Source organism: Pristiophorus japonicus, chromosome 4, assembly GCF_044704955.1.
Source record: "Pristiophorus japonicus isolate sPriJap1 chromosome 4, sPriJap1.hap1, whole genome shotgun sequence".
NCBI lineage: Eukaryota > Metazoa > Chordata > Chondrichthyes > Pristiophoridae > Pristiophorus > Pristiophorus japonicus.
In genome coordinates this window covers 253,796,631-253,809,088 of record NC_091980.1, presented here as the reverse complement: position 1 = coordinate 253,809,088, position 12,458 = coordinate 253,796,631, and the positions used below count along the sequence as shown (strand labels likewise).

The 12,458-nt window shown below is 40.3% G+C and overlaps 1 protein-coding gene across 4 annotated transcripts in view; it reads right to left on the bottom strand.

The window, feature by feature from the left end:
• cdc42bpb (CDC42 binding protein kinase beta (DMPK-like)) overlaps positions 1 to 11,946 on the bottom strand; it is a 236,186-nt gene extending 224,240 nt beyond the window's left edge. For all 4 annotated transcript variants that reach the window (XM_070879336.1, XM_070879333.1, XM_070879334.1 and 1 more), the window contains exon 1: positions 11,180 to 11,946. In XM_070879336.1, coding sequence (XP_070735437.1) covers positions 11,180 to 11,354 — 175 coding nt within the window. In that variant the 5' untranslated portion in view covers positions 11,355 to 11,946. The remainder of the gene's footprint in view (positions 1 to 11,179) is intronic.
• Between the last annotated feature and the right edge of the window lie 512 nt (positions 11,947 to 12,458).

Genomic DNA, 12,458 nt, shown 5'->3' with positions numbered 1-12,458 from the left:
GTATTGGGTTTACTTCATCATTGCACAAAAGAAGCCCTAGCAAAGCTGAGGTCAATTATGGTCAAAGGAAGATTATGGTTGTCAGATGGCAAACATCACAATCTCAGGCATTATTGCAGGAGTTCCTCAGTGAAAGCTACTTGGTCCAACCATTCTCAACTGCTTCATTGACAACCTTCCCTCTGTCACAAGGTCAGAAGTGGAGCTGTTCAGAGTTCTGCTCCTCCAATAATGAAGCAGCCTGCATCAGACTACAAAAGGTCCTGGATTATATCACATAGTTGGTCCCTCATATTGAGAATGACTTGCTTCCATGCCAAAAAGGGATGAGTTCACAGGTGTTTCAATGAAGGACCTAATATGCCAGGTCCCAAACTACATGTTGAAGGGTGGAAGATGCCTGTGCGTGGCTTTTTTTAAAAAAAATGTGCGGTGGCCGTTGCACACCAGCCACCACACGGGTTTGACAGAGCTAGGTCTTGATCCAGTGGCAAGACGACTGGAGACCAGCTCTGCTGCATGGACTTCGTGCGCACACAATCGCAGTGTGGGCTGGCCCGTGCTGCCCCTGGGCCCTCGCCCCTTCTGGGCCCCGATCACGTCGTTCCACAATCTCTCGCCGCTCCTGCTGTAATTGCCCATGCTCCAATCAGCAACTACTACCAATACAGTCATGGACAGATGCATCTGCGACGGGTAGATTGGTGAGGACAAGATAAAGTTGTATTTTCCCTCATGTTGGTTCTCTCCTTAAGGACATGGCCAGCTTGGTCAGTAATGTTGCTACCGAGCCACTCGTGGTGATGGACGTTGAGGTCCTCCACCCATAGTGCATTTTGCACCCTTGCTACCCTCAGTGCTTCTTCCAAGTCATGTTCAACATGGAAGAGTACTGATTCATCAGCTGAGGGAGGGCAGTAGGTGGGAATCAGCAGGTTTCCTTGCCTGGAGCCATGAGACTTCATGGGGCCCAGAGTCAATTTTGAGGACAGCAAGACATTATTTGTTTGAAACAAATAGCAGGTAACATTTGAACACAAGAAAGCCATTCATCATCTTCTAGCTTTCAACACCACCTGAAGCTTAACTAGACTCATCATACCATGGCTACAAGAGCAGAGCAGAGGCTGCATACTCCATGATGGGTAGCTCACGTCCTGGATCTTCAAAGTTTCTGCACCATCTTCAAGGCTCAATTTAGCAATGCGATGGAGTACTCACCATTCATCTGGATGGGCACATCCACAACACTCAAGAAGCTCAACACAATCCATGACACTGAACTTGATTTCCACCTTCTCCCATCACCGGCATATTGCAGCTGCAAGATGCAATGCAGCAATTCACCAAGATTAACTCGACAGCACCACTCTCCCTTGCTACCTTTACTGCTGAGAACGACAACAGCAGCAATATTGTGCAAAATCATCACCTCCAAGTCACACGCTATCCTGATTTGCACAGATATTCACTGTTCCATCACCATCGATGGGTCAATATCCTGGAATTCCCTACCTAAATCCATTGTGGAAGCACCATCACCACAAGTACTACAGGAGATTAAGGAGAAGGCACATCACCACTAATATGGAAGCAACATTCTTCCACATCCCAAGAACAATTTTTAAGCATATTATTGCAATATCTGAAATACTATGCAAGTGTTAATTTAAAAGATGTTAATAAAAACTTTACGAATTATTTATGAATTGTGTGTGTGAAATCATACAAGTACCCATTGTCTTTGCCATTGTGGTGGGACCTCAAGAACTGGTCATGGCATCAATCCAAAAAGAAACAGTTTTACAAGACAATTGAGTGGCCTTTGATCTTTAGGTATTAGTATATGTGCATTCTTCTTTTCACTGATATGAAATAAATGCGAATGGCTGTATATATGCTCAATATATACATCCCAGGGATTGTACATCCCTGTCTGGCGTAAAAATAACAGGGAAGGTGGCTCAACCGTAGCTTACAAGGGAAATTAGGGATAGTGTTAAATCCAAGGAAGAGGCATATAAATTGTCCAAAAAAAGCAGCAAACTTGAGGACTGGGAGAAATTTAGAATTCAGCAGAGGGGGAAAATAGAATATGAGGATAAGCTTGGAGGGAACATAAAAACTGACTGCAAAAGCTTCTACAGATACGTGAAGAGAAAAAGATTAGTGAAGACAAATGTGGGTCCCTTACATTCAGAATCAGGTGGATTTATAATGGGGAACAAAGAAATGGAAGACCAAATGAACAAGTACTTTGGTTCTGTCTTCACTAAAGAAGACACAAATAACCTTCCGGAAATATTAGGGGACTGAGGGTCTAGCGAGGAGGAGGAACTAAAGGAAATCCTTATTAGCCAGCAAATTGTGGTAGGAAAATTGATGGGATTGAAGGCCGATAAATCCCCACCGCCTGATAGACTGCATCCCGGAGTACTTAAGGAAGTGGCCCTAGAAATAGTGGATGCATTGGTGGTCATTTTCCAACATTCTATAGACTCTGGATCAGTTCTATGGACTGGAGGGTAGCTAATGTAACACCACTTTTTAAAAAAAGGAGGGAGAGAAAACAGGGAATTATATACTGGTCAACCTGACATCGGTGGTGGGGAAAATGTTGGAATTAATTATTAAAGATGTAATAGCAGCACATTTGGAAAGTGGTGACAGGATCTGTCCAAGTCAGCATGGATTTATGAAAGGGAAATCATGTTTGACAAATCTTCTAGACTTTTTTGAGGATGTAACTAGTAGAGTGGGCAAGGGGGAGCCAGTGGATGTGGTGTATTTAGACTTTGACAAGGTACCACACAAGAGATTAGTGTGCTAAATTAAAGCACATGGTATTGGGGGTAATGCACTGACGTGGATAGAGAACTGGTTGGCAGACAGGAAGCACAGAGTAGGAATAAACGGGTCCTTTTCAGAATGGCAGGCAGTTGACTAGTGGGGTACAGCAAGGTTCAATGCTGGGATCCCAACTATTTACAATATACATTAATGGTTTTGACGAAGGAATTGAGTGTAATATCTCCAAGTTTGCAGATGACACTAAGCTGGGTGGCAGTTTGAGCTGTGAGGAGGATGCTAAGAGGCTGCAGGGTGACTTGGACAGGTTAGGTGAGTGGGCAAATACATGGCAGATGCAGTATAATGTAGATAAACATGAGGTTATCCACTTTTGGTGGTAAAAACAGGAAGGCAGATTATCTGGATGGTGACAAATTAGTAAAAGGGGAGGCGCAATGAGACCTGGGTGTCATGGTACATCAGTCATTGAAAGTTGGCATACAGGTACAGCAGGCAGTAAAGGCGGCAAATGTCATGTTGGCCTTCATAGCGAGAGGATTTGAGTATAGGAGCAGGGAGGTCTTACTACAGTTGTACAGGTGAGGCCACACCTTGAATATTGTGTACAGTTTTAGTCTCTTAATCTGAGGAAGGACATTCCTGCTATTGAGGGAGTGCAGTGAAGGTTCACCAGACTGATTCCCGGGATGACAGGACTGACTTATGAAGAAAGACTGGATCGACTAGGCTTATATTCAATGGAATTTGCAAGAATGAGGGGGGATCGCATAGAAACATATAAAATTCTGACGGAATTGGACAGATTAGACGCAGGAAGAATGTTCCCGATGTTGGGGAAGTCCAGAACCAGGGGTCACACTCTAAGGATAAGGGGTAAGCCATTTAGGACCGAGATGAGGAGAAACTTCTTCACTCAGAGTTGTGAGCCTGTGGAATTCTCTACCACAGAAAGTTGTTGAAGCCAGTTCGTTAGATATATTCAAAAGGGAGTTAGATGTGGCCCTTGCGGCTAATGGGATCAAGGGATATGGAGAGAAAGCAGGAATGGGGTACTGAAGTGCATGATCAGCCATGATCATATTGAATGGTGGCGCAGGCTCGAATGGCCTTCTCCTGCACCTATTTTCTATGTTGTTTTTATGCTGCACTGTCTACTTATTTCATGCCTTGAGTGGAAGGCACAGGGTAAAGCTTTGACTTACAACAGTTTGATTGATAGTTTTAGTTTGGTGTGCCACAGTTTGACTTAAGTATGTCAACCATAAACAAAGGAAGAGTGCTTTCTGCAGCCTACCATTATAATGTGCAATTAAACTACTTTTCAAGTATTTGAAGGCGTAGCAGCTTTTAAATTAAATATTCATTGCATCAATTCCTTTCTCATAATAGAAGGGCCCTGGTTGGGCCTCTTAAGTAATGCTACAGCAAGCCAAAGTGAAAAGAGAATATTCAATCCACCATCTAAATGATTATCTTTCACCAGCTGCCACTCACTTCTACATCTACCACAAATCAGTATTTTATAGTATTCCTACAGAAGTCTAGAAGAAAGCCAAAGTGATATGTATTTCTTACTTTCTGCATAGTGCATCAAAAATGTTTCCACTGCACCACATCTCAAAACAAAATATTGTTATAAACTCAATTACCGGAACAGCCATTAGGCTTTGGTACTAATTTGACAGTTCAATGGAATTTGTGAATTACATTTGTTAAACTGTCCCATGCAAGCTTCTTATTTTTAACTATAAAACATACATATTGTAACATTGAATTCCAGGAGCACTGAATACCAGTTACATGAGAGTGTGAGAAAAGCAACTGGTCACAATCATGGTTCCATTAATAAGAAAGCAACAGTAGGAATTATAGGCATGTTAGTTTGACGTCAGTCTATTACTATAACTTGTTCTGAAATGGGGTACAATTGGCACATCTTTGATAAGTTAAGGAGGAAAGGAGTACCTATCACTTTGTAACCACACTTTAAGGTATCTGCAGGAATGATATAAAATACCAATTTGTAGATTTGGAAATACAATGGAAACTGCTACAAAGTATTATACAGGATATCATTTATGATCACTGGGGAATTCTGGTAGTTATTAGGAATTTGCGACAAGGCCTCAGGAAACAAAGGTACTGCCTCACTAACCTGAGTTATTTGAGGAATTGACTAGAATAATGGAGGATATCAGATCTTACAGAATTATAGGACACACATTATGCTGGATAAGAAACTAGTTAGATCTCATAAGGAGAAGGTTATCAATAATAGGATAGGAGATGCTCAAATGGAGTTCCACAAGTCCTCATATTGGGACCACTACCATCCATTATTTTCATTAATAATGTGGAAAGGGCATTAACAGAACCATTTACAATTTTACAGATGACATTAAAGTGCGCACAGGGGTTAGTAATTTGGACCAAATCAATAGGTTGCAGACCAATTTAGTTAAGTAAGCTGATTAGACTTGCGTAGCAGATGTCCTTCATTGTGACAAGTGCAGCGTAATGTATTTGGGGTTGGGAAACACCAGGCAACTTTGTACCATGCAGGAGTACTCAGAAAAGTAATAGATCAAGACCTAGGAATAATATTTTTTAACTCATTAAAAAGGTACATAAGCAGTGAGGTGACTATAGGAAGGTAAGTGTGCTTTTAGGTTGCTTTACGAGGACCATCGAGTATAAAAGAAACAGCATCATACCCATATAAAAGATTTTGGTACATCTGCACTTTGGAGTATTATGTCTAGTTTTGGTCCCTGCACATGTCAAGGAATATCAACTGGAGATGGTCCAAAATTTTTTATTGAGCCTCAAGGCTCTTAGTTCAGCAGGAAGAAAAATACTGCAGATGATGGAAATCGGAAAATAAAAACAGAAAGTTCATCAACCAGAAACATTAACCCTATGCCTCTCTCCATAGATCCTGCCTGACCTGTTGAGTGTTTCCAGCATTTCTTCTCAACTTCTTAGTTATCAGAATAGGCTTGAACCGTTAGGGCTATTTATCTTAGAAATGCAGGACTAGAGAGAATATGATGAGTTTAAAATGTTGGAAGGGATTGAATACCGTTAGGTTGGATAGGTTATTTGGGATGGGTAGAAACAAAAGGACTGGAGGATATGCATATAAAACACTTAAAAACCAGAATTATACATCAGTAAGTATTTCTTTTTGCATAAAGTATTGCCCGCTACAACTACCAAAACATGCAGTGGGTATGGGTTCACTTGTCCTTTAAAAGAGAAATGACAAATGCCTGAGCAAACATGGCATTTCTAATTATAGCAGGTAGGTTGCTAGTTAGCTGGGATTAATTGGAGATATAGACTGACATGGTCTCCAGGAGCCTTGCTTGATTATCTTAGGGAGTCACAAAGGAGTTTTTTCTAAATTGGCTGCAGGTCTTTCTGCTTTATTTGCTTCTCCCAGGCGTTTGCATGATTGGGGTGGGTCAATCGTGTACGTGATTGCACTCTGTCTGGATGGGTGGGCTTGATAGTCTTTTCCCATCCGTTTTGTACATTTGTATGCTGCAGATGGAAAATTTGGGTTAAGCAAGAGAACAATTGATCTGCAATTAAAAGAATAGGAGATTTTCTATCACAAGGTTGTTCAAAACCTCAAATGTAAACAGATATGTAGCCTGATTAATGAGCAACACAAATGACGAGGAATAGCACATTTAAAATAACGTTAACAATTGTGTTCCATTTGCCGTCATCTCTTTTGTACTCAATCTTTTCAAGTCCTCATCACGCTAGTGTCATTTCTTAGACATTATGTAGAGAGAAAGATTCCAAAATATTGCAAACTTGAGAAAAACTATATTTAGAGTTAAAGGAACCTTATTATGGTTAGTTTCTGGTTGGAAAGTGAATGGCAACAGGGATCAACTGCAGAGTTTGTGATAGAAATTCTACTTATCGTGAATACATATTCCGATACTTATTTGCCAACTTAGTGATCCAAATTACAAAATACTGATTTCAAATGGGAAAACTGATAGCAAAAGCATTGCAGACATTGTGTGGCTACAATAATTGGTCACAAGGTCACAAGCCTCAATATCTAATCCTGCTTTAAATACTCAAATTATTCAAACTTTTGCAATATACAGGTACGTGGTATTCCCCACAATACGCTTATTTCCAATACAAGATTATTTTACACAAATTCAAATACATAAACAGTTCACAAAGATTGTAGTACTGTACTGTGATCATCTGGTTAAAAAATGGTCTTAACAAACAGCAGCTGGCATTGTTCCAACAACCCTGGTGATTATGGCACCAAGTAATCAATATTGAACCCATCTCTTCAAGCAACATAAATATGTGGCAAATATCACCAATCTAACCTTTCAGAACTATGTTGGAGGTTGTTCTATTAGGGATCTATTTGAAATCAGGTTTCTTGTTTGTAAGGTTTTATTCCAATACTACTATGATGTTTTTTGAACTACAAGTTTTGATTGTTGGAGAAACAACTACAGTGACAGAATTGGGAACAATGGAACAGCTGTTGGCCAGACAGAGCTTAAAACCCATGTCAATATCAAATGCATTTTAACTGTAAATAACTCCAGATTACTATGATTAAAATATATTCAGCCTTAATTTCAGAATTTGAAGAGTTGGTGTTCTACAAGTAGAAAACATTTCAAAAAGACAACTGATGAACAAACCATTCCACCACAAATAAGATCAAGATCACAAGCATTGTACACTAGAACAACACAAGTCATCTGCAATTTAAATAATTTGTACTGTTAGCAATAGGAGAATGAAGGTTTTCTATCTTTCCGGGAAGAGCCTTGGCCAACAAAGAAATTCAATGAATTTCCATCTTTGATTGTGAATAACCGTATATAGAACCACAGAGGCCATTCAACCCATTCCATGCGCCAACAATCCAATGTAAAGAAATGACTCCTAAACGCTTTCCTCATTCTGAGTGATAATTATAAATTGATCACAACTCATCACTAATTCCCCATCCGAAGAAAAGCTCTTTCATTATTCAGTATATCAAAGCCTTTCATAATATTAGAAACTTCTATTAAATCTCCTCAGCCTTTTCTGCTCCAATGGAGATAGCCCCAGTATCTCAAAAGCTTCTTCGCTGTTTGCTAAATCACCCACTTTTCTGTCGTTAATGAACTTTGATATTTTGGTCTCTACACCACGTTTAAATCATCTATGTATACCAAGAACAAAAGTGGACTCACATTAACCCACCGGGGCAGACCACTTCCAACCCTCGTCGAGTTCAAGCAATGCCGAGTTACTCTCTCTCTTTGGCCGTGAATCTTTTTGCGGCCTCTCCTGACCCCGCACAACCTTGGCGGAAACCTCACTCTCACACATAAACAGAGCTTCTGTCGAAGTTGCGACGATGGAATAGGAAAAGCCCTGAAGAATTCCACCCTTTGTTTCCTGTCCATCAAACAACTTGCTATGTAACACGCCTCGTGAGACATTTTCTCTAATGCATTTTGAAAATCCACATACATTGCATCTACTGCATTCCCTTTACCGATCCAATTGGTAATTTCTTCAAAAACATTATTAAATTTAATTAAATATTAAGGGCTAGACATTCTGTATCACCCGCTTTGAGGTGGTGACGCCGCCGGGGCGATGTCTTTCATCTCAAAGTGAGGTATTCAGTTGTATCGCCCCAAGAAGAGAGTGGAACGCTAAGAAAAGCGTTCCACACTCTTCTTCAGGTGCTAACAGAGCGATAGCGCAGGAGGCCTGCTCAATTTTTGGGGCTAGGATACCAGCATCCCCATTCCTGCAACAAATAAATAAAAGTTGAAAGTGAAATTTCACCACTTATCTTGCACTCCAGACAATATCACCCCGGCATCGTCACTGAACCAACTGCTTTCTCCTGCCGGTCTCAGTGCCAGCCGCTACAGCAGGCGAAAGAATGAATTTTGCAAACTATTGCGGCGTTGCAGTGACATCACAGAGTGGGCGGTGCTAACAAGCACAGTGCAAACTGTTAGCGTCGCCGCTAAACCTTCAGTGAAGTGCACGGCAGGCACTGACAGCATGGCAAGAGTTGCTAACCAAGTGAATTTCTAGCCCTTAAATGTATATTTTAATTGAATTGTAAGGATTAAGGGATGAATAAACCATAGCACATTGGGGCATAGTTCATCATTTATGGTCCAGTTAATACTGAAATGAAAACATATTCAAATACCACATATTCACTCTACATAAAATCAGCACAGTATATATAGTTACAAATCTCTTCACAAATGAAATCTGATCACTACTATACGATTAGGCTTCATGTACTGCAGTCAAAGAGAGAGCCCCAAAAGAGAATCTTTGAAAAGGTCCACAAAAAGAGGCATGTCCCTGCATGCAATGCTTTTTTTTAAAAACTCTGAAATGGGAGAGTTGTCCGAACACTGCTATTCCAGAGGGCTCAAAAAAGGTAAAGGCCCCTTCTATAGTCTCTGCAAAAGTTCATACAAGTGCCTTCAAAGGTATTTTGATAGGATTGGTCAGATGACTATTGTTACACCATTAGTGGTAAATGTTGCATCTAAATTTTTCATTAATAGTACTTTGCATTCTAGTGTATATGGATGGTCAGTTTTAGATACCCCACGCTACTTTCATAGAAATTTACACACAGGAGGCGGCCATTTGGCCCATCGTGTCTGCCTAAAAACAACTATCCAGCCTAATTTCCAGCTCTTGGTCCTTAACCCTGTAAGTTACGGCACATCAAATGCATATCCAAGTACTTTGACAGCTATCTATATAAATAAGCCAAAGTCTACTTCTAAAAAGGGAGCAACTCATGGCTTACTAGATTATTCCACTGTAAACAGTACATTAACACAAGTATTGTAACATTTAACATTGCAGTTAAATAGTTCTCAGTGCAAGGCAAGATAAGATGAAGGCTCCTAACAAGCTGTTTAGAAGTTGAGTAATCTGTATGGTTGATTAATGCAACAGCAAAAAGATGAGAAGATAAACACTAATATAGAAATTATAAATGTAGTATCAAAACTGATACTTTTATTTTAAAATCTTGACCAACTTCAACTTGAATTAAACTGCTGTAACACTTAAAAAGCACACTGGAAGCGGATTTGAGATAATGTTCATATACCTAATTCCGTCACAATAACAATCTAGCTGATTTATGCATATATGCACACACAAAAAACTATTATATGGAATATATATTAGACTTGTGTATACTACTGGTCAATGTAAATTTAAAACTCTTCAGATTCAAGAATTACATGTTTGAAAATGGTACAAATACATGTTAAAAAGACTTTAAAGTATATGGAATTAACAGTGTGCATTACTAACAAATCGCCAAACAATAATAGACATTGCTAGCTACACCCAATGATGTAAGATCTCAAACAATATTGAAAATAACCTTCTAGAAATGGAACTGCGCAAGTTGTCAAACCACTATGTTTCAATGTTTGTGTCCCCTTTAAGGCAGGGTAAGTGAATTTGAACTGGAACTGACATTCACCTATTGAACAAAGCAAATCTTGCTAACATACTGTATAGCAAGAGATACCCAAATAGTCCAGTTCTCCATGCCAGATGTGATACAATGGCTCACCATTCAGTTGTTAATCTTATTATTGACGTCAATGAAATAGTCCAGGAAGTGAATCCTCTTAATTTGTTAACATACAATAGAACATTGGCTACTTAAGTATATACTAAACTGAATATTAAAACTATTACTACTCATGTAAATAACATTATGCTCGTCTCCAACTCAGTTACAACATAATCTCCAGAAGAGACACATTAAGAATTGATACATGGTTAAGCTTGTGGTAGAAGGAACACAGCAAAGTTTTTAACCCATCACATGTCCACCTACTGATTTAGAATTGTGAAATATGTACAATAAAGCACTTATAAATAAAAAGTCAACAAATAGGCTGCAACAACAGATTAAACTGGTGATGTTCCTTGTTAATTATAACGAAAGCTATTTTGCAAAAAACAAATCAAGCAGATGTGTGCCTGAACATATTGTGGAATAAGTGAATTTTCTCACACACTCCACACTTTTTGTCCAAGTTTGGATTTTTTTTTAAGCAATCATGTTTTGGAATCTGCAGCATTTCACAGCGTAATAATACGAGTTACTAATTGTGGACTTTGATAAGTCCTCAATGTGTAGAAATAGTTCATTTTCCGATGTTTAATATACTAAGGAAAGTCAGTGAGATTTAGCCCAATCTGTTCCACAAAAGTAAACAAACAACTATTTCATGTATCTGGGCGCAGTTCAAAGCACGGTAACATTTCAGACTGGATCACCCAAGGTTCTGCTTACCCCATTCCAGGAATTCTGCAATGTATTTTTCCCGTCGTATAGGCGAGCTGCTACATTCGTTGTATAAACATATTAAAATATCCAACAAAGTCTCCACACTCATTGAACTTGCATTCTTCTGAGGTCCGTTCAGGAGCAACTGCTCCAACTTCTTCAGGCGAACCTTCGCTGACATTTTATCCTCACAAGTTTTTTTTTGTCTAACCCCCAAAATGATCCTCCTCAAAGGGCGACTGTTGAGCGTCTTCACTTCACCACAAGAGATCAAAGCAGTGATTTATTTCACATTAAAAAATGCAGGAACCGACATTTTCACGGTTGAAGTTAAAAGGCAAAAAAAAGAGCAGCTGCACTCAGGCCCAGCTGGTCATATCTTCTTTTCCCTCTTTTCCCCCACCACCACCTCTACAAAAAAAAACCTCTCCTTCCCTCTGCGAAAACAAACTTAAGTCTTTAGTTAAGCTGAAGCCCAGCCCTGTGAAGCCAGCCCGTCTGCTCAAGTGCGTTGTTCATTTCCCCTTTTTTTCCTCCTCGCTCTCCCGAAGCGCCGCGGCGTCTTGTGCGGAGTGGGAAGCCGGCGCCGCTCATCCCGCGGTCCGCCGCTATACGTGCCTCGATCCCCGTCTTCCTCCCCAAAGCGCTGGCTGCCGGCCGTCACACACTTGACTTCTCCTTTTACCGTATATGGGGAAATATGGCCGATAAGCGCACTGAGCTCGGGCGCTGACCGACACTCGCCGAACCGACACTCTCCCTCCACAAAGCAGCCTACCGGAAACACACCCACGTCACCTGATTGACAGCCCCCATCCCATCCCATGGCAACGGGGAGGAACCAGGAGCGCGAGCGCCAGGGAACGTGTCCCGGGAGATGCAACGCTTCACCTCGGGAGCATCATTGCCAATAAAGAGACAAGCGGAAGAAAAAAACATTTGGTGCATGCCGGCATTAGTTTTTAATGTTATTTTCCAGGCGCTGCTTCTGTTGACTCTTCTTGCAGGCAATTGCCTATTTAAAGATCGATATGTGCCCCCTTTTTAAAGGGGCGCAACCAATAAAGACTTTAAATTAAAAAGTCAAATTAAAAGGAAACTTAATAAATTAAATTAAAATTCTATTCCTGGTTGTGATGATGCACTCCGGTACCCACCAAGCGCAAACGTAGCCACAGAAGAGGGCAGGTGAAGTGGAACAAGTATCCAGGAAGACATGAAATCAAAATAGGGAAACATTTATGCTGCTCCTTTTAGCTTAATCAGCACATGCCGGTGTATTTTG